Source organism: Bos taurus, chromosome 9, assembly GCF_002263795.3.
Source record: "Bos taurus isolate L1 Dominette 01449 registration number 42190680 breed Hereford chromosome 9, ARS-UCD2.0, whole genome shotgun sequence".
Lineage (NCBI taxonomy): Eukaryota > Metazoa > Chordata > Mammalia > Artiodactyla > Bovidae > Bos > Bos taurus.
The window spans coordinates 87,488,520-87,515,775 of record NC_037336.1 but is presented as its reverse complement, the minus strand read 5'-3'; the positions used below and the strand labels follow the sequence as shown (position 1 = coordinate 87,515,775).

Genomic DNA, 27,256 nt, shown 5'->3' with positions numbered 1-27,256 from the left:
AGTTTCTCAAGACTACGTGACCACCCGACTGTGAGACCCCTTCGACTAAGTGACCATAAGACCCCAGCTGCAGGCTAAAGATAAACTGAAGCCCCCTTCCTCCAGGGCACAATTTCCCATTGATAGGGTATAAGAAGGGTTGGCTGTAAAAAGAGCACTGGTTTCTCTCTATAGCCATTCACTCTTTCTTTCTTCCTATAATAAATCTTTCTCTGCTTGAATGCCTGGCTCACTCTCTTTTTTCATCGTGCTCACCTTACGTTTCTGGTGCTGAAACATGGGAGGGAAGACCCACTGCGGCCAGGTGGGCTCCTCTCCTGAGCCCACCTTTGGTGGTTCCCTCCCTTGGACCTTGCTAAGAAACCGAAGGGAGTCCCCAGGATGGGACTCTCCACTTGCCTTGCTGGATTGACATCCACACGCAGGCTCTAATTTCATCAGCTACAGGGGTGAGTGAATTCCTGCTCTCTGGGATCCTCTTTCTCTGGTCTGGTTTTTGATGCCCTAGAGCTAGGCAGAGGATCCCCTTGGTCCTTGGGCCCTGGTCTCACTTTGAAATAGGGGATGCCCATTTCAAAAAAATAAAATTCTGAGCACTGAAGAATTGGTACTTTTGAACTGTCGTGTGGTGTTGGAGAATACTCTTAAGAGTCCCTTGGACAGCAAGGAGATCTAACCAGTCCATCCTAAGGGAAATAAGTCCTGAATATTCATTGGAAGGACTGATGTTGAAGCTGAAACTCCAATCCTTTGGCCACCTGATGCGAAGAACTGACTCATTTGAAAATACCCTGATGCTGGGAAAGATTAAAGGCAGGAGGAGAAGGGGATGACAGAGGAGGAGGTGGTTGGATGGCATCACGGATTCGATGGACAGGGAAGCCTGGCGTGCTGCAGTCCATGGGGTCACAAAGAGTTGGATACCACTGAGTGACTGAACTGAACTGATATCAAGGTAGACCCTGCTGCTGTCTGGCTGTCTGAGAAGCCCATGTGCTGGGAGCTGGCATAGTGCATATTGAGTGCATATTGCATATTGAGTGCAGCACTTTCCACAGCATCATCTTTCAGGATCTGGAATAGCTCAACTAGAATTCTATCACTGCCGGGAGCCAGCGTGAGGCACTCCGCCCATGGCAAAGGTCATGAGGAAGGAGGCTCAGCATACACAAAGGCGGGATCAAGCCTCAGGAGTCCCCCTGGAAATTCTCGAGCATCAACCCCCAAAACCAGAGTCTGCCTACTTTCTGCTTTGTGCTTTCACCTACACCTCTGACTTTACAGGGGGCTGTCCCCCACTACCTCTCTCTGAAATAAAGAGTTAGCTTACAGCTCCAGTTAATAATTCCTGGGTGTGACAGTGTTTCAACCTACAAACTCCTTTGGAAATCCTCTAGCCTGCCTGAATAGGTTTTTCCGGCCACATGTGATTGTTCAGAGCCTCCCAAATGTGAGAGGCAGGAGATGTTCTAAACTGTCTAAACACAGATTCCTTTGAGTAGTTAAAAGATTGATCAGAAATTGTATTGGTGAAGAGTTTTTCACTTGTTGGGCCAATGTTTGCTGCTAAGTCTCCATATCCCTTACCTACTGTGTCCTTGGCAGTGTATTGATTCATATAATGGGTGTATAGAAATGTAAGTAGTAGCCTCAATGTTTGTAACCTTGGACCCTTGAGTTAATTCTTTTCTTGATTGAGCCCACCTCACCTTTGTCCTATAGGAATGCAGCTTTGTCCAGTGATTTTTTGGAGGCTGGTGCCTGACTTTAGAATAATCACCTTTAGAGAAAAATAAGTTTCTTAAAATGTTAACAGGCCTCCTGGCCAGAAGATGATGTAATTCACCTGAACTTTTGCATATGATAAGTTTGAAAGCCTGGCTTCGATTAGGACCAGGAACTGCTGTCCTTGCATAACTCCACCCCTTCCCTCATTATCCTCTACGCACAACTTAAGGTATAAAAACTACTTTGGAAAATAAAGTGTGGGCCTTGTTCACCGAAACTTGGTCTCCCCATGTCGCTCTCTCTCTCAAATTCTGGCTGAGTCTCCATCTGGAGCACGGAACCCACCATGCTTACTAATTATGCCTGGGCCTCTAAGATCCGACTGGGGAGGCCTCAGTGTCTCCTCTCCTTCAGGAGAACGGAAGGATGCCTATGGCCCACGTAAGTGGTGCAAACTTCTTGTCTTGAAGTTTTATTGGTCTCCTGCATAAACCAAGCTACTCAGCCTCTTTTCTCCACTGAATTTTCCTACTGAGCTATCCTCATTCTATTACTCTTTATATCTTTGATAAGTATTTAAATAAATATGTCGCCTACGCCGTCTGTCCTTCAAATACCCTGGATCAGCCGGGGCTGGACCCCGGCACCCATGAGAGTGGGTGTGCCTTTTCTCTGAGACCTTTCTCCTCGTTTTTCTCTCGCCCTAGTTTGCCCTCCCTCCCTATTTGTCTATAATCGGAAATTCTCAGTCCCAACCTACAAAATCTATCCCTTTAGGCTGCCTTCTCCAAAACCTAAAAACCTTGGGTTTTCAAGAAGAGATAAGGCCAACGCGACTCACTTATCACTCCAACACTGTCTGGCCACAATCTCGACTGGACATTAGGTTCCAATGGCCAGAAAATGGAACTCTCCATTCCAGTACTTTATGGGACCTCTATAACTTCAGCCGCCGCAATGGCAAGTGGTCAGAGATCCCTTATGTTCAGGCTTTCTTCGCTTTCCACCCTTGGCCCTCTCTCTGTACTTCCTGTTCTACTTCTCAAATACTTTTAGCCCATCCTGGGCCACTTCCCCCCAGTGCTATATCTCCTGATCCCTGTTCGGATTTTTCCTCCTCTTCTTTTGACCCTTCTGACCACAGTGCACCTCCAATCGCCTCTAATCCCACCATAGCAGACCCGGTTCCCCAACCTCCACCTTAGGTTCCCCCTCTCCTCTTGCTCTCAGGTGCAGGCTGCCACCACTTCTCACCCTCCCTCCAGGCCTGTTTGGAAGGGGCTCTGGGGCTTTGATCCATCCCTGCTTCCAGAGTCTCAAGTCCCATCCTGACCTCCCTAAATCCCCTCCTCACACCTGGCTGCAAAGGGCCTTAAAGAAACAGGACCCTGAATCCCTCCTGCTCCCCTCCTTCCCTTAGTAGAGGTGGCTGGTACAGAAGGCATTGTTCGGGTACACATCTCAGTCTCCCTCTCCGATTTATCTCAAATCAAGAAACGTCTTGGCTCTTTTTCCTCTGACCCTGACACTTGTTTCAGTTCAGTTTAGTCGCTCAGTCATGTCTGACTCTTTGAAACTCCACGGACTGCAGCACTCTGGGCTTCCCTCTTCATCACCAACTCCTGGAGCTTACTCAGATGCATGTCCATCGAGTCAGTGATGCTATCCAACCATCTCATCCTCTGGCATCCCCTTCTCCTCCTGCCTTCAATCTTTCCCAGCATCAGGGTCTTTTCCAATGAGTCAGTTCTTCTGTTTAGGTGGCCAAAGTATTGGAGTTTCAGCTTCAGCATCAGTCCTTCCAATGAATGTTCAGGATTGATTTCCTTTAGGATGGACCAGTTAGATCTCCTTGCTGTCCAAGGGACTCTCAAGGGACACTTTTATTTAAAATAATTTAAATACCTCACCCAGTCTTATGACTTGACCTGACATGATATTTACACTAGACTGTCTTCTACCCTCCTCCTAGAAGAGGAAGAACAAGTCTGTCAAGCTTCTCAGGCTCATGCCCATGAAATACATCAAACTGATGGTACTAAACCTGTAGACCTAGCTGCCATTCCCAGGGACAACCCTGATTGGGCCTACCAGGCAGGGCATCTGGGGTAAACAGCCCATAATCACATGGTGACTTGCCTTACTACAGCCCTCCAAAAAGCAGGACATAAGGCTGTTAACTTTGATACACTCAGAGAAATAACTCAAAGACCAGATGAAAATGCAGCACAAATTCTAGCTAGTTTAACAGAAGGCATTGTTCTGTTAACCTAGCTAGAACTCTGTCCCTACAAAAATAAACAAAATTAGATCCAACTTCAAAAGAAGGTACTATTGTCCTGAATACCCATTTTATTTCCCAATCGTCCCCAGACATTCAAAAAAAAGTTTAAAAAGGCAGAGAGGAAGGCTCTCAAACCTCTCAATGAGATCTTTTAAATTTGGCTTTAAAATTTTTCAATAAAGGGGAAGAACAGACAAAACTAGTAAATGCTCAAAGAGATCAGGCTAAATATCATCTCTTAACCTCTGCTCTACACAGCTCCAAACCTTAATCCTCTGACAGAGAAAAGAAATCATCTAGGCCCTGTTACAAGTGCGGTAAAGAAGGGCACTCTCATGCCCAAAGCCCAGGCCCCCTCTGGGTCCATGTCCTAATTGTGGCATAAAGGGACATTGGAAGGTGGACTGCCCTAATCCCTCTCTAGGGATCCGGACATCTCCTCCCGGTCCCGAGCAGGAGTCCTCAGACCCAGCTCTGCCCAGGCTCCTTGGACTGGCCACTGAAGACTGAAGGTGCCCAGAGTCCCAGGCCCCAACTCTCATCACCTTTATGGAGTCCAGGTATCTCACAGTGGCAAGGAAGCCCATCTCTTTTCTTATCAACACAGGGGCCACCTGTTCTGCCACACCTGCTTATTCCAGAAAAACTAAAGTCTTTCAGATCTCTGTCATGGGGGTTCACGGTTTAGCGCCTATACCACAGATTACCAAGCCTCTGCCTTGCACACTTCAAAATACCCCTTTCTCTCATTCTTTCCTCGTACTCCCAAAATGCCCCACTCCAATCCTTGGAAAGGATCTACTCTCCAAATTCAAGGCTTTCCTCACTGTTCCAAATCTTTCTCCTGACCTGGCCTGGCTACTGCTTCTCGAACCTACTATTTCTTTACCTCCTCCATTACCCTCCTCGTCTGTAAACCCTATAGTCTGGGATACTGATAACCCTTCCATCGCCTCCCACCATACTCCCATTTATATTTGTCTAAAAGATCCAACAAAGTTTCCCAATCAACCTCAATATCCTATTTCCCAAATACATCAACAGGGATTAAAACCCAACATCTCTAAGCTACTGCATCAGGGTCTCTTGTGCCCTACTCACTCTCCTTATAAAACGCCTATCCTACTTGTTAAAAAGCCAAATGGCTCCTACTGTCAGGGTCAGGACCTGACCCAGGGATTAAACCCAAGTCTCCTGCATTGCAGGCAGGTTCAGAGCTACCATATGATATAGCAATCCCACTCCTAGGCATATATCCAGAGGTGATAGGTGATGGAGAGAGATAAACTAGGAGTTTAGGATTAATATATACACACTACTATACTTAAAATAGATCACCAACAAGGACTTACTGTGTGGTATAGGGAACTCTGCTCAATATTCTATAACACAAATGGGAAAAGAATTTGTAAAAAAATTGATATATGTATATGTTTAATTGAATCACTTTGCTATACACCTGAAACTAACACACATTTTTAATCAACTATATACTCCAATCAATAGAAAATAAAAATTTTAATTAATTAATTAAAAATAATAAATATTGATATTGAGCATCTTTTCACATGCCTATTGGCCATGTGAAATGCCAATAGGCCTTCTTTGCATGAAATGCCACATGCCTTCTTTGGAGAAATGTCTATTTAGATCTTCTGCCCATTCTTTGATTGGGTTCCCTGTTTTTATTACTGAGTTGTAACAGTTTTTCGTATATTTTGGAAGTTAAGCCCTTGTCAGCTGCATCATTTGCAAGTCTTTTCTCCCAGTCTGTAGTTAGCCTTTTTTATTTTATGGTTTCCTTTGCTGTGCAAAAGTATGTAAGTTTGATGAGGACCCATTTCTTTATTGCTTTTCCTCATCTTTTTGTTTTCTGTTTCTACCAGAGTAGAAGCCATCTTGAACCAGCCTTCTTTCAGGAACTTTAATTCCCCTTGGATGGTTGCTGGGAAGAAGAGAAAATTGGCTTTTTTTTTTTTTTTTGAATGACAAATAATACTGGATCATTATAACTTCAGTAATTTCCAAAGTTGTACAATTATACAAAAAAAAAAAAAGGAGGGGCAAACAACCTGTAGAATTACACAGAATCCTCTTCAAAATGCATTGGCACTGAAATTTTGAAGGAAAAAATAAACAAATGGGACCGAAGCAAACTTGCAGAGTGATGAACTGGCCTAATTTCAATACTGTTGTGTCTATGGGACTCAGGAAGCTGGAGGAGAAGGAGAGAGATAAGAGAAGGGCAGATCAGTGGAACGGTCAGGACACAGACGACGTTTATCAATTAAGTTTGCCACCTGAACTGGCACTGGAAACAGTAACTGGATTGGCTGAAAAGTTTCTTTAAGTTTTCATAAGATGGTATGGAAAACCCTAAGGAAACTCAATACAGTGAAAAGGTCAGTGATCATCCAAGGCAAGCTCAAGATGGGGAAGTACGAAGCCCTGAGCTCTCCCCTCCATGACCTTCTTGCCAGAAATTCTTCCCTGACGACCTCTGATCAATTTCTACTAATTAGGGAGACCAAAATGACAAGATGACCTAACTAGGAATATGCTTGCTATCAGACCACGAAAGGCCTCCAACAAGTGGGAAGACAGGAAGTGGCAACACCCTGCTCGAGAGCTAGCAGTCTGGGAAAGCCTAAGGTTAATGACTTCACCGGCCCGGCCCTGGGGCGGGGCGTCCGGGCGGAGCAACGCTGGCAGCGCCCCAGAAAGGATCCGATCCTCTGACCCGCCATCCGCCACTCCTGCAAAATCGAGATCCAGGTGGCAAAGGGAGAGATGGGTGGCCCTGAGACCCGTCTTGGCTTCCTGGACTTGCTTCTCATTGTCTGGTTCAGCGGGACGCCCGGCATTGAGTTCCGGGATGAACTTGCGGGGGTGGGGGGGGTTGAGGGGGCGGGTGAGGGGGGCGGGGGGGGGTGAGGGGGGCGGCGCTGGGAAGTTGGGTGCGTGGGGCTTCGCGAAACTTCTTGGGGGGTGGCGCCGCCGCCCTCTCCTCTTTTCCCTCCCCTGGGTCCTTTACACCTCGGTGGCTCCCCCGGGCTACTTGCGGGCTCTCCAGGCCAGAACAGGGGTGCCTTGGTGAAGCAGTAATGCGGGGACTTTGGGAGAAAACGGGGCCAGAACGTACAGGAAATGCTGTTGAGGCCCGCCAGGGCTCAGCCCGGCCCTGGGAAGTGGGAGTCCTGGAGCCCAGGGAAGGGACCCAGAGCCGCCCTGAAAACCACAAGCCCATGATCTGCCCTTCTGCGCCGTTGCAGCCTCTGCTCTCCTGCGCCAGGCTCCAGCAATACTGAACCTTGAACTTCCAGATGTTCAAGCTGGTTTTAGAAAAGGCAGAGGAACCAGAGATCAAATTGCCAACATCGGCTGCATCATCCTAAAAGCAAGAGAGTTTCAGAAAAACATCTATTTCTGCTTTATTGACTATGCCAAAGCCTTTGACTGTGTGGATCACAATCAACTGTGGAAAATTCTTCAAGAGATGGAAATACCAGACCACCTGACCTGCCTCTTGAGAAACCTGTATGCAGGTCAGGAAGCAACAGTTAGAACTGGACATGGAACAACAGACTGGTTCCAAATAGGAAAAGGAGTCTGTCAAGGCTGTATATTGTCACCCTGCTTATTTAACTTATATGCAGAGTACATCATGAGAAATACTGGGCTGGAAGAAGCACAAGCTGGAATCAAGATTGCTGGGAGAAATATCAATAACCTCAGATATGCAGATGACACCACCCTTATGGCAGACAGTGAAGAAGAACTAAAGAGCCTCTTGATGAAAGTGAAAGAGGAGAGTGAAAAAGTTGGCTTAAAGCTCAACATTCAGAAAATGAAGATCATGGCATTTGGTCCCATCACTTCATGGCAAATAGATGGGGAAACAGTGGGAACAGTGGCTGACTTTATTTTTGGGGGGCTACAAAATCACTGCAGATGGTGATTGCGGCTATGAAATTAAAAGACGCTTACTCCTTGGAAGAAAAGTTATGACCAAATGAGACAACATATTCAAAAGCAGAGACATTACTTTGTCAACAAAGGTCCGTCTAGTCAAGGCTATGGTTTTTCCTGTGGTCATGTATGGATGTGAGAGTTGGACTATAAAGAAAGCTGAGTGCCGAAGAATTGATGCTTTTGAACTGTGGTGTTGGAGAAGACTCTTGAGAGTCCCTTGGACTGCAAGGAGATCCAACCAGTCCATCCTAAAGGAGATCAGCCCTGGGTGTTCATTGGAAAGACTGATGTTGAAGCTGAAACTCCAATATTTTGGCCACCTGATGTGAAGAGCTGAATCATTTGAGAAGACCCTGATGCGGAGAAAGATTGAGGGCAGGAGGAGAAGGGGACGACAGAGGATGAGATGGTTGGATGACATCACCGACACATTGGACATGGTTTGGGTGGACTCTGGGAGTTGGTGATGGACAGGGAGGCCTGGCATGCTGTGGTTCGTGGAGTCACAAAGAGTCGGACAGGACTGAACAACTGAACTCAGTACTTGATCTGTCCACAGAGCCCCTTCTGGTCCCTTCGTACTACTGATGAACTGAAGTAGGCCCCTCCCTACTGCTCCCTGCCCTTGAAGGACCAGCAGGTCCCTTCCCACTGCTCTCTGGTCCCGTCTTACTACTGCTGAAGGGAAGTAGCCCCCTTACATACTGTTCTTGGTAAAAGAAGGAGTGGCAGGTCCTTCCTTATGACTCTCTGGTCCCTTCTTACTGGGACTGAAGGGAAGTAGGTAATTTCCCTACTGTTCTCAGCCATGAAGGATCAGCAGGTCCCTTCTGAACTGCTCTCTAGTCCCTTCTTACTACTGCTGAAGGGAAGTAGGCCCCTTCCCTGCTGCTCTCGGCCCTTGAAGGACCAGCAGGTCCCTTCCTTATTGCTCTCTGGTCCCTTTTTACAGAAAGCATGGGGTGGAAAGCCATTTGATCAGTCTAAATTTAAATTCAGAAATCATCACATAGCTGAATTCTTGGGACTGGGGTCGCTAAGAGTCGGACACGACTGAGCGACTTCACTTTCACTTTTCACTTTCATGCATTGGAGGAGGAAATGGCAACCCACTCCAGTGTTCTTGCCTGAAGAATCCCAGGGACGGCGGGGCCTGGTGGGCTGCCGTCTATGGGGTCGCACAGAGTCAGACACAACTGAAGTGACTTAGCAACAGCAGCAGCAGCAGCACACTAAATTTTCTGATAACTCTTTCCTCTATGAATTTTTAAAAAGTTAAAAAAAAATCCCCCATGATTTTTCTGAAACAATTTAGAAAAACATAGAACCAGGGCATATTCTTAATAAATATTTAATGCATTTCCAAAGTGGATAAGAAATGGAAAGGAACATACCTGTTTGTCCCTTATTCTGTATGTTCAGCTAATCTCACTAGTGGAACCAGGCCTTCTCAGACTCAAAGTGCTGGAGAAAGTGGAAAGGTTTCTCGACACACAGAGTGGCCACCCCTGCAGAGTGGAGTGCCAGGGAGATGGGACACCCAGGGAAAGAGGAACCGGAGAGGGGAGCAGGGCATCACCTTCCAGCATCTGCCTGCCTGTGTCCTTCCTACACAGTCACCATGATCTGATCCAGAGTTTTCCGTGTGAGGTTGGGCACCATGGCGTCTTCACTGGGGTACCCCACAGGGAGCAGCATCAGGAGCTTTTCATTGGTGGGGCGGTTCAGAAGCACTCTCAGACGGGGGCCACAGTTGAGAGGCGTGGTGGTGACAGTCACCAGTCCAGCATTCTACAACAGGAGAGAAAAAGAAAATACACTTTAAAGTCAGCAGGCAAAACCCCAGCTCTGCTTGTAGCATGGGCACGTTCTAGTCCCTGTAACACTGTTTCTCCCATAGTTGGACAGAAAAGAAGCTACCAACGTGGGCAATGATGTCTTGAATCTTTCCTACCCTCCTCGACCTCCCCAGACCCCATCTCTGAACCAAACAGTGTGAAGCTTCTCAGAGAAGAAAGTACCAGTCTTATTTTTCACTGGTGCTTAAAAAATGGGAATGGTTGTTTCATGGAAAGAAATTTGAGGTATCTAATCGTACCAAGACAGCATATTATAAGTCAGCATATCTAGACAGCATATTAAAAAGCAGAGGCATTACTTTGCCAGCAAAGATCTGTCTAGTCAAAGCTCTGTTTTTTCCAGTAGTCATATATGGATGTGAGAGTTGAAGTATAAAGAAAGCTGAGCACCGAAGAATTGATGCTTTTGAACTGTGGTGTTGGAGAAGACTCTTGAGAGTCCCTTGGACTGCAGGGAGATCCAATCAGTCCATCCTAAAGGAAATCAGTCCTAAATATTCAATGGAAGGACTGATGTTGAAGCTGAAATTTCAATACTTTGGCCACCTGATGTGAAGAGCTGACTCATTTGAAAAGACCCTAATGTTGGGAAAGATTAAAGGTGGGAGGAAAAGCGGACAACAAAGAATGAGATGATTGGATGGCATCACCGACGTGATGGACATGAGTTTGAGTAAGCTCTGGAAGTTGGTGATGGACAGGGAAGCCTGGCGTGCTGCAGTCCATGGGGTCGCAAAGAGTAGGACATGACTGAGCAGTGACTGAACTGACTCATACCAAAAAAATGGAATAACAAAAGGCACTTCCTGTGATTATACAACCAACCAGTGGAAGCAGAGCATCACCCCAGCTGAGAATACTTGACATCCAGTGATGGAGGACCCAGTGGCCAAGAAGTACATTAAGGGGTCGAGGAAATATTCCACCAATCTCTGCCCAGTCCCCTTAAATAATAAACATTCAATAAAAATCGTGTAGTTTCAAGACACTTTTCCAGTTGGCTCTCTCTATCCTCCCCCTGATTTTCCCGATAGATGGTCAAAGGTAAGCCTGGGCCAGAAGGAAGTTCTGGAACTGTCTTTGGGAATCAGGCATACCTACAGTCTCTGAGCAATCTGTCCAGACAGGGGCTCCTGGCAGATTCTTTCCTCTCGCACAAGTCTACAAATCACAAAACCCACACAAAACCTACACTCAATTACTCTTTAAAGAACGCTAAAGGAGAACCCGGGTCTCCTGCATTGCAGGCAGACGCTTTACCACCTGAGCCACCAGGGAAGCCCTTTAAAGAACGCTAGAGGGCAGCAAACTCCACGGTAAAGTGGAGAAGTTTGCCTAGTCAAACGCGCAGACGCCGCGCTTGAAGCCAGCACTAGGGGAAACCGCTTTAGCGGCGGTGCCCTGCGGTTTGACCCTTCGTGGCCTTTGTACAGCACCTCCTTTACTTATCTGTTTCAGAATCAGAAAGGAGACCGGACGCCACCTACTTTGTAACCATTTTTCAAGTCATCTAAAGTGTTTTTTATGGGTTTTTTTTCCCAATGTTTTATTTTTTATGTTTTTTCCCTCTTTTATGCCACAGTGACTATTTTGCAGGTTTTCAGCAAGCACGTTTTCCTTTGAGATAATGAAGAAGAACATAGGTTTTTGCAATCGACTGTCCCTTGATCCCTTGAAGGCTGGCTCATTCGTTCTTCTAATACTGTTTGCTTTGTTTATTTCGCTTGTTGACCATCGCTGTCCACCCCTTCCCAGGACCACAGTCCCCACTAGAGTATACAGTTCACACAGGGGTGCACCTGTTCCTGGTGCCTCCTGGAATCTGCCACATAAAAGGAGCTCAGAAAATATCTGGTATATGAATGACTTGAATCTTGTGAAATCCTGCTCTACTTCATGCTTAGTGTTACTGTAGCTACTGTATAGATGGATTTTTTTTAAGCACATGAACATATTTCTTTTTTTTTTTTTTTCGTCATGGACATGTTTCTAATGCAATATGCAAATAACTTCTCAGGGTAGGAGCTCTGTAATAGAGTCCCCCTTATGGCTTTTGAATCATCCCACTGGCTCAGACAACAGTGAACACAGCTGAGAAGCCAGGCCCTGCAACTTTCAGATTCCAAAGCTCCTCATGTGTGTTCACCAAAACCCTTAAAGTTTCATGTCCTTACAGAAGAAGGCAAACACAATGACCATTTTGTTGACCCTTAACTGATATTATAAGTAAACTTCCAGGAAGGATTCCGGATTGTTTGAACCATCATCCTCACCAGCCCAGCTTTCCAGAGGTAGTTTATACATCAGAGTAACTTGCCTTAGGAATTCAACTTTAGATAAAACTCTGCTAGTCCCTGAACTAGAAACTCAGCTGAAATTTGCAAATAAAACCGCAGTCGGCCCCATGGATCACGTCTCTCTCCTGGACAGAGAGGGAGGGCGGCAGACCTGTAGGGCAGCCAGGAGAATGCCACAAGAGATGGAGACGCTGATCTCATTGTAGTAGTGAATCTTTTTCTTGCCATTTGCAGAAAATCCGTGGACTTGCTTGAAAATGAGAATCAAAACAGGGGCAGTGTCCAAGTACTCTTTAATCCAATTGGTCCTAAAGGCGAGAAAAAGATATTTAGAAGAATATTTTCTCTTAATGGTTTTTTTTGTTCCCCTTTTACCACCTTACTGACATGAAAAATAAAAACATTTACTCATCTTTTATGGTTAAATTGAAAAAGACCAGGATTATTCTTTTGTCATATTCATCATTTTCTAGCCAAAGTCAATAAACAGATATTCATAAAAATCATATGGCAAGACATGTGAAATGCTGAAAAGACACAAATATGGATCTTATAACCCAGAGGGTAATAAGTCACGTTTAGCAAAATAAAAACTTGGTAAATTTTATGAAAGAAAAATAAGCCAAATGCCTTAGGAGCTCAAAAATGAAATGCTAATTTTAAATAAGAAAGTTGTCAGAATGTATGCAAAATTTCTCTTGAAGAGGGATGCTGAAGACCAAGTGGAGAAAGGGCACTGGGGAGGGCACCCTAGTGAAGAGATGAGCGAAGGGCAGAGTCAGATGGAAAATCCTTGGCCGGCCAGGTATTTCAGAAGTCTGATAGGCTGGGGGATGCTGTGCGTGGTGGAGCATGTGTTGGAGGGCTGGCAGTTTTCATACAGATTTTGCACAGGGCTTTGTTCAGAGGGGCATAAAAAGTTACCATGTTTCTGAGCAGAAGCAAAATGTGATCAGATCTGCTTCAGAAAGAGCCAGGTTGGTGAAGACCAGCTCTCCGGGGAGACCAGAGAGGAGATGATGGCCATGGCCCAGGAGAATCTGGGGAACTATGAAGGCTGGAGCTGACAGATATGATACAAAAGTGCAAAGGGAGAAGGAAAAGGTGACAGTGAGGTTGAAGCAAGTCTCCAGATGGTGATGCTCTTAGCCTAGTTATGGAGAAAAGGAAGGAAACCTTTGTGGGAGAGGGACATAACCCATGGGAGGTATAAATGCTGAGTTTCCACTTTTGTTTTCCAGCTAAGAGCATGTCTTTCATTATCCTGCCCATGCTACTGCTGCTGCTAAGTCGCTTCAGTCGTGTCCAACTCTGTGCCACCCCACAGATGGCAGCCCACCAGGCTCTGCCATCCCTGGGATTCTCCAGGCAAGAACGCTGGAGTGGGTTGCCATTTCCTTCTCCAATGCATGAAAGTGAAAAGTGAAAGTGAAGTCGCTCAGTCGTGTCCGACTTTTAGCCACCCCATGGACTGCAGCGCACCAGGCTCCTCCGTCTATGGGATTTTCCAGGCAGGAGTACTGGAGTGGGGTGCCATCGCCTTCTCTGTATCCTGCCCACACATTTTGACAAATGCTTCATTCTAGCACAGGTATTCAAAGGAAAGACCCCATACAATGCTATGTATTAGAATTTTCCCTTAGGGTATATAATGTCATCAATAAACAAGAGACAGTAATTGTTCATTTCATTTTTAACCTAGGAAGTACAATATTTCCTTGTTTAAAATACACTAAACTCACATGTATATTTTTCTATGGTTTCTTTTACCCTACTTACTTCTGTAGATTACTTGTTCAAAGCTACTTCACCATACCTCAGCCAGCTTACTCACATTTGACTAGGATCAGTTCTTTTCCTTTTCAGAAGGAGGGAGAATGTTAATAGTTTACCAGAACACTCTGGAGTCAACTAGCTTTGCCATGTTAGGTAAGCCTCTCTCTTTCTCACAGCTCATCTTCCTCATGTGTAAAATGTATTCACCTCAAAAGGTTTTGTGATGGTAAAATCAGTCCAAATAGATCAGGTGCTTAGAATAGTACCCAGGGCATGGTGCCATGCATGTGCTAGCTAGTGTTATTATCACAACTATATTTTATTTTACAGTGAATAATTCAAAACAATTTTAAAATATAAGGTGAAGAATAAGTAACTTACTAGTTTCGGAGGCAGGGTAGTAATTTTTTACAATTTTTGTACTTATTTGTCAGGGCATACATTGTTGGCTAGTATTTTGATTTATTCAATTTTACAGGAATGTATTATGACATTGTATTAGAACTAATACAGATTGAGACATGCTGAGGGCTGTTAAGAAAGGACAAGTAACACCTTCTGCCTGGGGCGGAGGGCCTCATGCCACCAGAGGAGAACAAAGCTTAACAGATAAGTTGGACCAGATTGTATATTAGAGGCTTTAATGACAGCTCTGAGTTTCAGAGCTGACCTAAATTGGATATCAGGAGGTGAGTGAGGTGAGTGTTCATTTGCAATGCAATTTAGCAAATATTTATTCAGTTACCTACTATGCATTAGCACTGTGCTAAGTGATACAAGGCTGGGCCCTGGAGTTTTTCTAAACATATCTGTGTGTACATATTGTCTGCAGAGAAAGTCTCTAATGCTCATTGGATTCTCATGAGTATCTTGGTGTACAACAGAGGTTTCTAAAATATGGACTAGAAAATGAGAGGAAAAGTAAGCCAGCAATTAAAGTACTGTGTGCTGTGCTTAGACACTCAGTCACGTCCAACTCTGTGACCCCATGGACTGTAGTCCACCAGGTTCCTCTGCCCATGAGGATTCTCCAGGCAAAAATGCTGAAGTGGGTTACCATGCCCTCCTCCAGGGAATCTTCTCAATCCAGGGATCAAGCCCAGGTCTCCCTGCATTGCAGGTGGATTCTTTACCAGCTGAGCCACCAAGGGAGCCTAAGAATACTGGAATGGGTAGCCTATCCCTTCTCCAGGGGATCTTCCCAACCCAGGAATCGAACCAGGGTTTCCTGCATTGCAGGCGGATTCTTTACCAGCTGAGCTACTAGGGAAGCCCAAAATCCTGTGCGGTAATGGCTATTTCAGATGCATGGAAGGTGTGTATTAAGTCCTTTGCGCATAGAGTCAAGAGAGCAGCCGATTCTGCCTTCACTGGGGAGAGATGGGGCTGGCAGTGTGTTGTAGGTACTACACACACAGAGCAAAACGTCTCTCTAAGAGGGACGGGCTCAACTGGACTTTCCCTGTCTATGTTTTCTCATGAATGTGCCATAAGATTTATGTATTTATTATTAATACCCTGCACTTATTCCAGAACACAACCGTAAGTTACAATGACAATAGACATCCATTTTGATAGGGTTTAAATAATATCTCAGGGGAAAAAAAAGTGTCCTCTGAGGCCCAAAGAAATGAAAAGAGCAGGACTGAGAGGCCCACCTTCTCATCACCCAGCCTTGTCTACCAGAGGAGAAACCTGCTTTGCCCTGCAAGATGGCCAGCCCAGTGCCTCTCCCCAGGCTTCTGTCACACTGGGTGTTTGATGGCTGGTGCCAGAAGTGGCCACGAAAGGCTCACAGGTGACAGCCTGGGGCATAAGAACCTCTACCTTCTACATGCCAAGGACTAGAGTTGGCACCCCACCCCTCCTCATGCTCAACCTGAGAAGAGTTCAGAGGGGAAACGAACTGCCTGTGAGGAGTTTGTAAAGGGGACCCTGCGACCGGTGTTCTAAATGACAAGGCTGAGGGGGGCTTCCTCTGTGGCTCAGCTGGTAAAGTACATGTCGGCAATGTGGGAGACCTGGGTTCAATCCCTGGGTTGGGAAGATCCCCTGGAGAAGGGAAAGGCTACCCACTCCAGTATTCTGGTCTGGAGAATTCCATGGATTGTATAGTCCATGGGATCACAAAGAGTCGGACACAACTGAGAGACTTTCACTTTCACTTTCTCTGCAACAAGCGAAGCCATGTGCCTCAACCAGAGAAAGCTCATGTGCTGCAACAAAGACCCAGTGCAGCTGGAAAGATAAAAAACAAACTAAAAATTTTTTTTCAATTAAAAAATAAAATAACAAGGCCTAGTCTGAAAAAAATGGAGTGTTTTTAACTATGAAAATGACTGAGAAATTACTGAATTCATCCTAGATATAATGTAGGGTGACTGGTCCTCAACAGGGAAAATGGGCTCAACAAGGCATAGTTAGTTGCAGGTTTCAGAAAAAAATGAAACTTCACATGTGTCTACTCTAGTACATTGAAGCCTCATGGTAAAGCCAGTTACACTGAATTCCATTCCACCCTGGAGTTAAGAAAGCCCGCAGTTACTAATGCCTAATGGATATTAAACCTGCACTAAATTTGTACTTTTATTGAGCATGTATTAAAACTAACGTCTGCTCAGATGTGATCATTATAGCAAGATGTCATTTACTTCATTCAAGATCCTGAGGATTTCACAGTCTTATGTTCCAGATAGTAGAAAAGTACATCCTCAAAGTTTTGTTTGCCAATAATTATTTGGGTCAGAGCCTGTTTGTTTACCAGACTTACTATGTGTCATCGCCGTTCTGCATGCTTACAAACACATCCAAATTTCATAATGAAATAGATACTAGACTTATTCCCATTTTGCAGATGAGGAAACCGAGGCACTGAGAAGTTAATAAATAGTAGATCTCATATTTGAACTCAAGCACTCTGGCTTCTAAGGCCCTACTCTTAGCCTCTATCTTATTTAATCCTGATACCAAGTTTTTAACATTATTTGGGGTGAAAAAAATAGAAGCTTAATGTGATGGTTAAGTTAAGGTGCCAACTTGACTGGGACACAAGGAACCCAGATAGTTGGTTAAGCATTATTCTGGGTGTCAAAAGGATGTTTCTGGATAAGGTTAACATGTGAATTGGCAGACTGAGTAAAGCCAATTAACCTTCCCAATGTGGGTGGCCTGGTCCAATCTGTTGAAGCCCTGAGTAGAAAAAACACAGGTGGAGTAAGGGATAATTTTCTCCTTCTGCCTGTCTTTGAGGACATCAGTCTTCTCCTGTCCTTGGACTCGGACTGGAACATACACCATCAGTTCCCCTGATTCCCAGGCCTTTGGACTCAAACTAGAACAGCAGCATCAGCTCTGCTGGGCCTCCCACTTGCTGAGTGCAGGTCTTGGTATTTCTCAGCCTTCATAATCACTTAAGCCAGTTAGAGTAAGTTGGCTCAAGTAATTATGAGCCAATTATAAATAATAAATAAATTGTCTATTATAATAAATTGTGCTAAAATGTGCTTAGTCTCTCAGTTGTGTCCAACTCTTTGTAACCCCATGGACTGTAGTCTGCCAGGCTCCTCTGTCCATGGGGATTCTCTAGGCAAGAATACTGGAGTGGGTTCCCATGCCCTCCTCCAGGGGATCTTCCCAACCCAGGGATCAAACCTAGGTTTCCTACATTGGAGATGGATTCTTTACCAGCTGAGCCACCAGGGAAACCCAAGAACACTGGAGTGGGTAGCCCATCCCTTCTCCAAGGGAACTTCCTGACCCAGGAATGGAACCAGGGTCTCCTGCATTGCAGATGGATTCTTTACCAGCTGAACTACCAGGGAAGCTCTATAATAGTAATATTATCTATTATATATATTAATATAATAAATTTCTTTCTCTCTGTGTTTCTATTTCTCTCTGTCTTTGTTTCTCTCTCTCCATTGATTCTGTTTCTCTGGAGAACCCAGACTCATGCATTTAGAGACTGAAAGCAAACGCCCAAGGTCTTGCACTTGGAAAAACCAGAGCTGAGACATGAACTGAGATGCGATCCCAGCTGGCATCTCTAACACCTAGCCAATATGTGTGCTCAAAGCAACACAGACGTGAGGCCTGACTGCACTTCCATTATTTCTCCCACAGTTAAAATGAAACTTTTTAACACCTAAAACAAACCAGGAAATTGAATCTTAGTTATCTCATTTTAAGAAGTCAAACCAAACATGCCTGATGCTCCCCACTTTTGTACCTGAATTTCTTCAGGTCTGTGACCCATTGAGGTCCCATCCTCTTCAGGTAGTTTATTTCCTCTTCCTCCTCAATGATCTCCCGAATCTTATGCTTCACATCTGGGTCCTTCACAACCACAAATGTCCAGGGCTCTGTGTGGGCCCCACTTGGGGCTGTTCCTGTCACACATTCAATTAACATCAGAAATTAAAACTGCAGGGAAATGTGAGACTGTCAGCTAAGAATTCCTATAACTCATATTTGCTCAAGATAATGTTAGATCACCTAGTACACAAAGTCCCCAGAGGTAGCCTCTGGGGTTTTGCTGACATCCTGTTTTGTTCCACCTCACTGTCAGGGTCTTTGAACCAATTGAGATCAAGGCCAGTAGTTCCTGGGCCATGAGAGTTTATCACTGCTTCTCTAATTATGTGGGAGAAGACATCCCTTGAAAACTGCACCGTGACCAGTAAGGAAACTCAGAGGGGAAGCTCTGTCAGTCAAAATCCCCCAAAATCCATTATTTGTTTTGGTAAATATTTGTTTTGGTATTCTTGAAAAAGTGTCAAGTCATGAAGGTTATTGGAACTCGAAAAATGTAAATGGTAAAAAGCATTTAAAATTTTTAAATGGTAAAAAGCACTCTCCAGGGCTTCCCTGGTGGCTCAGTGGATAAGAATCCTCCTGGCATTGCAGAGGACATGGGTTTGATCCCTGATCCGGGAAGATCCCACATATGAAGAAGTGACTAAACCCATGTGCCACAACTATTGAGCCCGTGCTGGAGAGCCCAGGAACTGCAACAACTGAGCACGTGTGCCACAAGTACCGAAGCCCCTGTGCCTGGAGCCTGTGCACCACAAGAGAAGCCACCTCAACAAGAACTCTGGGCATCGCAACTAGAGAAAAGCACACACAGCAACGAAGACCCAGCACAGACACTAAATCAATTAACAGATTTTTAAAAGAGCACTCTCCGAAAGGCAACTGAACTATAAATCGTTTAGTGCCTATATCACAGTTCTGAGGATGGCAGTGTGGGGTTGTGATCCTGTGTGGATACATGAGAACTTCTTGGCCCAGGGCGCTCAGACATACAACAGTGTGTCTTTCAGCTCTCACAGGCTTTGGGAAACCTCAGACCACACTTGGATCAGTCCCGCTATCCCTGACAAAGCTTCACAGTGCATCGTGGACTCAAGGAGCTTCAGTTCTCCTTAAGATTTCAGCTAAGGAGCGAGCCAGGTTCTGGTCTGGATGTCACCACTCTCTCCTAGAAATCGCTCACTGTTTCTAGAAGCAGACCACAGTGTGGGATATTTCAGAAGTATTTTTTTTTCTTCCTAGTGAGTAATTCAATGGCATAAACTCTATAGAAGGGGTCTCCAGCTTGCCAGCCTTCATGAGTTCACCATCCACCAGTCCCTGTGGTAGAGAGGGCATACTGAATTGTAAAATGCAAGTCAAATCAAACATAAAGCCCAAATTTCTGAACAGAGAGATTCCAGTTCACTTTGTACATCTTGTCTGTTCACTAAATATTGGTGCCATTGAACACAAGAAATAAATTGCCCCCTAATGTTTTCAACTATGCCAAACTTCTCTGAATGTCATGTGCACACGTATTTAAATACAGATATACACACAGAAGATATTTAGTAACCTCTATTAGTTAGATAAAGGACTCACCAATTTAGTTCATTTGTGTTCTTAACTGAAATAAAATGTTTTATTCTTTCTTCCTTTTAATTCGGGCAATGGGTTTATAATAGTCATGCAATAATTTCTGAAAATTAACTTAAATGTGATTTTGTATAGGAATAAGAACCCAATCAGAGGAGGCTCTCAAATAGGGGCCTTTCTATCTCCTTCCCCTTGTCTGTAATTCTCTTCTCTTCTTCTAAGGAGATTTACATTAAAAATGGGTTTACCTTGCCTCGATTTACTTTGTGAATTCATATGAAGTTTGCTAGTTCATTGGAACAGAGCATCATGGTGTGTAATACAAGAAATTTAGTCCCCAAAAGAGAAATATATAAATGTGAGTGTGTGTCTGTATGAGTGTGTGTCTGTGTGTGTGCGCACTCATGCATGTATGCATGTGTTTTAAGGGGAGGGGAAAGTAAGACAATGTTTTTTCTCTTCCAAGGTGTAATACTATGTTCAGAAATTTTCATTTTTCATAAAAGTTTATAATGTTGAATAATTTTAGACGGATTTTAGAAGGACCCTAGGATGGGCTTTTCCCATATCCTCTGCTTTAGCTCCTCTTGAAGTACCTGGATAATAGTATCTGATGCACATTTCCAGAGTTGTTTTTTTTTCCCCCAACATCACTTAATTTTTTTAAGTTTATTTTTTAATTGAAGGATAACGCTTTACAGACTTTTGTTGTTTTCTGTCAAAACATCAGCATGAATCCGCCATAGATATACATATGTCCCCTCCCTCCTGAACCTCCCTCCATCTCCCTCCCCTTCGCACCCCTCTAGGTTGATACAGAGCCCCCGTTGGCTATGTATTTTACATATGGTAATGTAAGTTTCCATGTTACTCTCTGATGTGAAACCCCCCACCAAATGGAAGATGTTAACTATTTGACCCCATGAGCTCATAGCCCCAGGCTTCCTGGAGCCTAGTGTCTGATGAAGTTAACTCCTATGACACCACCCTGCGACCTCACCATCAGCCAGTCAGAGACTTGTACCTGAGCGGATCACATACCCTGCGACTGCTCTCCCTTACCTGCTGTTTAAAAATGCTTTGAACTCAGGGGGCTTTTAGGGAATGAACCACCCCTCTCCTTGCATAGCTCTTCAATAAACCTTTCTCTGCTCCAAACTCCTACATGTTGGTGTGTTTGGCCTCACTGTGCATTGGGCATAGCAACTTGCACTAACAAGACTTGGCAGGTAAACCTATCACTCCAGGCTTTATCTGCTGTGTTTGAACTTCAACATTGCTCTCCTACTGTCACTTGCCGTGGGCATTCCCAAAGACCCACTGCGCATATACAGACCTGCTGCTTTGATGACGTTGTAAATGACCTCCATTGGGACTTGCTCGTTACTTATGAATCTAACAGACCGTCTCTTATTGAGAAGTTCATAAAACTCCTGGGATCTCTTAACCATTTCCTTCTCTGGGTATCGACTGTGGGAGAATGGGATGTGTTCCACCTCTTCCTCTGACTCTTGCCATTCATCAGCCTCTGCAAATAGGAACAAGACAGCAAATTAAATGATCTCTTGGTTTTAAAAGGGAATGCCCCCTCCCCGCCCCCATAAGCCTCATTAGCATAAGAATTCTTTTAAGTTGACTATTTTTAGGAAACAACAGACACAGGAGAAACTCTGAAAACCAGAGTAGAAGTCACCCTTTGGTAAGCGGACGTTTACATTTATAAAGGAATTCTCCATTTGGAAGTATCTTCCTCTCTGCACCAGGAAGAGAGGGATGATTCTAAATCACAATAAACTCTTGTCAATAGAGAAGATGTGGCCGTAAATCTCTGTAACAACTTTACCCTTATTTACTCTGCTTTTTCTGATAACCTCCCATAACTGACTCTGCTGAGCCCCCAACACCTTTCTTTTGTCTTTATCTGGAAATGATATTTAAGGTGGTGGCTGGGGCCATTTCCCTGGCAGCTCAGCTGGTAAAGAATCTGCCTGCAATGTAGGAGACCTGTGTTTGATTACTGGCTCGGAAAGATTACCTGGAGAAGGGAAGGGCAACATTCTTCAGTATTCTTGCCTGGAGAATTCCACGGACAGAGGAGCCTAGCAGGCTGCAATCCATGGGGTCACAAAGAGTTGGACATGACTGAGCGACTTTCACTTTCTTTCTAGAGCCATTTCAAGGGGGTTACTCAGTTTTCCTGGGTCTCTCCCATGTACACAAGAAATATACATATTGTTAAATTTCTGTTTGTTTTTCTCTTGTTAACCTGTATTTATTACTAAGAAGAGATGTCTCAGCCAAAAACCTAGAAGAATAGAGGGAAAATTCTTTTTCCTCCTTTAGAGTCACAAGGTGACCACTAGAGAAAGGGAAATCAAGTTCGCAAAAATATCTAAAGGATATGAGCTCAAAAACATCATAAAAAAATGAAAAGGGTCTGAGAATCCTGAACTCTGATCTTGACTGTCCTTCAAACCCCAGACTGGTTACAAATCAAGAAAAAGAAAATTTTTGCTTCCCCAAAGATGAGAAATATAAATTTCTGTTAATGGTGAACTAGCTTATTGAAGCTATCTCCCACCAGCTGAAAATCACTAAAGTGAAAGTGAAGTCGCTCAGTCATGTCCCACTCTTTGCGACCCTATGGACTATAGCCTACCAGGCTTCTCCATCCATGGGATTTTCCAGGCAAGAATACTGGCGTGGGTTGCCATTTCCTTCTCCCAGAGATCTTCCCAACCCAGGGATTGAACCCGAGTCTCCCACATTGTAGGCAGACACTTTACCGTCTGAGCCACCAGGGAAGTCCAAAGTGTTAGTCCCTCAGCCGTGTCCGACCCTTTTGTGACCTTATCAACTGTAGCCCACCAGGCTATCTGTTCATGGAGTTCTCCAGGCATGAATACTGGAGTGGGTAGCCATTTCCTTCTCCAGGGAATCTTCCTGGCCCAGGGATCAAACCTGGGTCTCCTGCATTGCAGGCAGTTTCTTTACCATCTGAGCCACTAGGAATCATCGAAAATCACTAAGATCTTGAAAAAAAAGTATTACTTTAAAACCTATCATAAAATCATTAAATTGCTAACAGCATAGTAAGACATCCCCAGGCCAAAACTTAAGGGAAATTAGGAACCTGAGAAGGTAAATAAGTGCAAAAGCTACATTTGCCCTGTTAGTATCTGCCAATCCCTATATATTTACATGTTTATTTTTATATTTTCAGAGATCAAGAGAGACAGAAATCAAAGCCCAGACCCATATACAATGGGAAGTCTGACAAGCATGGACCCCAAGACTACATCCTTAGAAAAAGTAAGAAATGTAAATAAGTCAGCCCCCAAGGGGTTACAGCATTTTTGTGAGTCATGCCTCAAACCTGAACTTGGAACAATGTGGTCCTGCCTGAAAATAGCGCCATCACCCAACAGAAGCAAATGCCAACATACAGATAATTTTAAGTGCAATAGTCAGCAACCCATCAAAGACAACCAGACATACACAAAACCAAAACACCTTGAACAAAATATAGCAGAGCAGATTTTTAAAAATAGAATCAGACACCTGAAGTCTCCAAATATGGAATCGTCAGACTCAAAAGATAGAAAAACTTTGATGGCTAGGTTTAGAGGGAAAAAAAAAGACAAGCATTTATAAATCTGTAGAGTACAGGAAAAAATGAAAAGTTACATGGAAAATAGTCTAAGATAGAGATTAGAACTGAAAAATAAAACAATAGAACTAAGAACTTGGTGGATGAGTTTAACAGCAGGTTAGACATACCTAAAGAAAGAGTTAATGAACTGAAGATAACTTAGAAAAAATATCTTGAACAGAACAAGGAAAGACCAAAAGATGGAAAACATAAAAGAAAGATCAAGAAAAATAAAGCAGAATGAGAATGTCTATTATATGTCTTATGATAGTCTCAGCAGGAAATGGGAAAGAGGATGTGGCAGAGGCCCTATTTGAAGGAGACTATTTGTTAAAAGGGCTTCCAGGGTGGCTCAGCAGAAAAAAAGCCACCTGCAGTGCAGGAGACACAAGAGACTCAGGTTCAGTCCTTGGGTGTGGAAGATCCTCTGGAGGAGGGCATGGCAACCCACTCGTGTTCTGGCCTGGAGAATCCCATGGACAGATGCATGCATCTGATTAAAAAAAAAAATGATGAAAAATGCCAAATCTACAGATTCGAGAGGCCCAGTCAATCCCAGGTAGTAAAAGAGAAGGAAATGGCAACCCACTCCAGTGTTCTTGCCTGGAGAATCCGAGGGACAGAGGAGCCTGGTGGGCTGCCATCTATAGGGATCTCACAGAGCTGGACATGACTGAAGCGACTTAGCAGCAGCAGCAGTAAAAAAGAAAAGAAGCCCACATCTTTTATAATCAAGTATAAAATCTCAAAATCAGCCAGAGGGAAAAAAAAGATTCCTTTAGGAAGAGGCCCAGATGGCTTCATAAGGGAGTTAGTTCTATCAAACACTCAAAGAACATGCATGCGTGCATGCATACTGAGTCCCTTCAGTCGTGTCCAACTCTCCAGGCGCCTCTGTCCATGGGATTCTGCAGACAAGACTACTGGAGTGGGTTGCCATGCTGTCCTCCAGGAGATCTTTCCAACCCAGGGATCGAACCCTTGTCTCTTATGTCTCCTGCATTGGCAGGCAGGATTTTTTTACCACTGGCACCAGCTGGGAAGCCTGAGTAATACTGGAGTGGGTTACCATGCCCCCCTCCAGGGGACTGAACCCTCATTTCTTAGTTTCCTGCATTGGCAAGCAGGTTCTTTATCACAAAGAGCAATTATTGCTATATTTTCTCAAACTCTTACCAAGAATAGAAATAGAGGAAACATCATCCCCAACTCATTTTATGACACCCACAACCTTGTTACCAAGTCTGACTAGGACATTAAAAGAAAGAAAGGTTACAGATTCAACTTCCTCATAAATATAGATGCAAAGAGTCCTGACCAAAATATTAGTAAACAGAATTCAACAATATGTAAAAAACAGTGCACTTTGATCAAGTTGGAATTATCCCAGGAATGCAAGTTAACAACGTTAGCAAAACCATGTTTGTTACATTTACAAGCTAGTAATCATTGTAATATGGAAAAAGTGTTTGATAAAATTAGGCATTCATCTCTTAGTAAATTGGAAGTATAAAGGAACTTTCTTATCATGATAAAGTCTAGCTATGGGGAAAAACACCCAGAACCAACTACATAGTTAATGGTGAAACATTTAAACTCTCCATCAGATATTGAAAATGAATTAATATTGCCTATTCTCACCAGAGTTTTAATTATGAAAAACTAATTTTTGAAGCTTTTAGGAAAGAATGTAGGAGACTATCTTCATGACTTTGTAGAGAGAAGAATTTCTTAAACAAGAGACAAAAATACTAATCATGAGGAAAAAATCTGTTCTGCTTACCTACACTAAATTTATCTTTACACCTGCCTGCTTCTACCATGTTTTTCTGGTTTCCTCTGCTTCCGTCCTGTTCAGAGAGCTGTGAAAATCCACAGAAGATAAAGATGCAATGGAGGATTCAATAAGTGGAGCTGAAAATGGTAAAATGAAGAAAACGAACTCACAGATACGGTAGAAGATAAAAAGGAAGATATATCTGGTGAACTAGAAGCCTCACCAAGGGCAGACCCAACCACCTCATTTTAGAAGGTTTTCCAGTCAATAACACTGTGAAGTTCCTGGTAGGCTTTTCAAACAAAAGAGTTCAGAAGACCTTATTGCTGAATTCCCAGATGCTTCATTCCAACATTCTTGAAATTGTTGGTTATAGATCCAAAATATCACAGTTCTACCTCTGAACATGTGTGTTTCTTCATTCCTTTCACCATAACTAGACAGTATTTTCAGTCTGAATTACAAAGATTCACATGTGAACTACGAAGATGCCAACTGAAAGAAATTCTAAGATACAGTCTTCAAAAATTAAAGATTATAAAAAATAGGAATGCTTTGAATGTATATATATATATATATATACACATATAATTTATATATATATATATATATATATATAATTAGGCATTCATCTCTTAGTAAATTGGGAGTAGAAAGGAACTTTCTTAACCTGATAAGTCTTAACTATGGGGAACAAACAAAATCAAAACACCTCAGAACCAGCTACATAGTTAATGGTGAAACATTTAAACTCTTTCATCAGATATTGAAACTGAATGAATATTGCCTGTTCTCACCAGAGCTTTAATTATGAAAGACTAATTTTTGAAGCTTTTTAGAAAAGAATGTGAGAGACTATCTTAATGACTTTGTAGACAAGAAGAATTTCTTAAATAAGACACAAAAATATTCAGTTCAGTTCAGTTCAGTCGCTCAGTCGTGTCCGACTATTTGCGACCCCATGAATCGCAGCACACCAGGCCTCCCTGTCCCTCACCAACTCCCAGAGTTCACTCAGACTCACGTCCATCGAGTCGGTGATGCCATCCAACCATCTCATCCTCTGTTGTCCCCTTCTCCTGCCCCCAATCCCTCCCATCATCAGAATCTTTTCCAATGAGTCAACTCTTCACATGAGGTGGCCAAAGTATTGGAGTTTCAGCTTTAGCATCAGTCCTTCCAAGGAACACCCAGGACTGATCTCCTTTAGGATGGACTGGTTGGATCTCCTTGCAGTCCAAGGGACTCTCAAGAGTGTTCTCCAACACCACAGTTCAAAAGCATCAATTCTTCAGCACTCAGCTTTCTTCACAGTCCAACTCTCACATCCATACATGACTACTGGAAAAACCAAAGATTTGACTAGATGGACTTTTGTTGGCAAAGTAATGTCTCTGCTTTTTAATATGCTGTCTAGGTTGGTCATAACTTTCCTTCCAAGGAGTAAGTGTCTTTTAATTTCATGGATGCAATTACCATCTACAGTGATTTTGGAGCCCAGAAAAATAGTCAGCCACTGTTTCCACTGTTTCCCCATCTATTTGCCATGAAGTGATGGGACCAAATGCCATGATCTTCGTTTTCTGAATGTTGAGCTTTAAGCCAACTTTTTCACTCTCCTCTTTCACTTTCATCAAGAGGCTTTTGAGTTCCTCTTCACTGTCTGCCATAAGGGTGGTGTCATCTGCATATCTGAGGTTATTGATATTTCTCCCGGCAATCTTGATTCCAGTTTGTGCTTCTTCCAGACCAGCATTTCTCATGATGTACTCTGCATAGAAGTTAAATAAGCAGGGTGATTTTAAATAAGCAAGGTAATATATAGCCTTGACAGACTCCTTTTCCTATTTGGAACCAGTCTGTTGTTTCATGTCCAGTTCTAACTGTTGCTTCCTTACCTGCATGCAGGTTTCTCAAGAGGCAGGTCAGGTGGTCTGGTATTCCCATCTCTTGAAGAATTTTCCACAGTTTATTGTGATCCACACAGTCAAAGGCTTTGGCATAGTCAATAAAGCAGAA

The 27,256-nt window shown here is 43.7% G+C and overlaps 1 protein-coding gene across 2 annotated transcripts in view; it reads right to left on the bottom strand.

Annotated features, from left to right (window-relative positions):
* Positions 1-6,030: 6,030 nt before the first annotated feature.
* IYD (iodotyrosine deiodinase) overlaps positions 6,031-27,256 on the bottom strand; it is a 40,540-nt gene continuing 19,314 nt past the window's right edge. Inside the window, 5 exon segments of one of the 2 annotated variants that reach the window (NM_001102165.1) lie at positions 6,031-6,227; positions 9,564-9,775; positions 12,292-12,448; positions 18,145-18,304; positions 21,145-21,336. In NM_001102165.1, coding sequence (NP_001095635.1) covers positions 9,593-9,775; positions 12,292-12,448; positions 18,145-18,304; positions 21,145-21,336 — 692 coding nt within the window. In that variant the 3' untranslated portion in view covers positions 6,031-6,227; positions 9,564-9,592. 2 annotated transcript variants of the gene reach the window in all.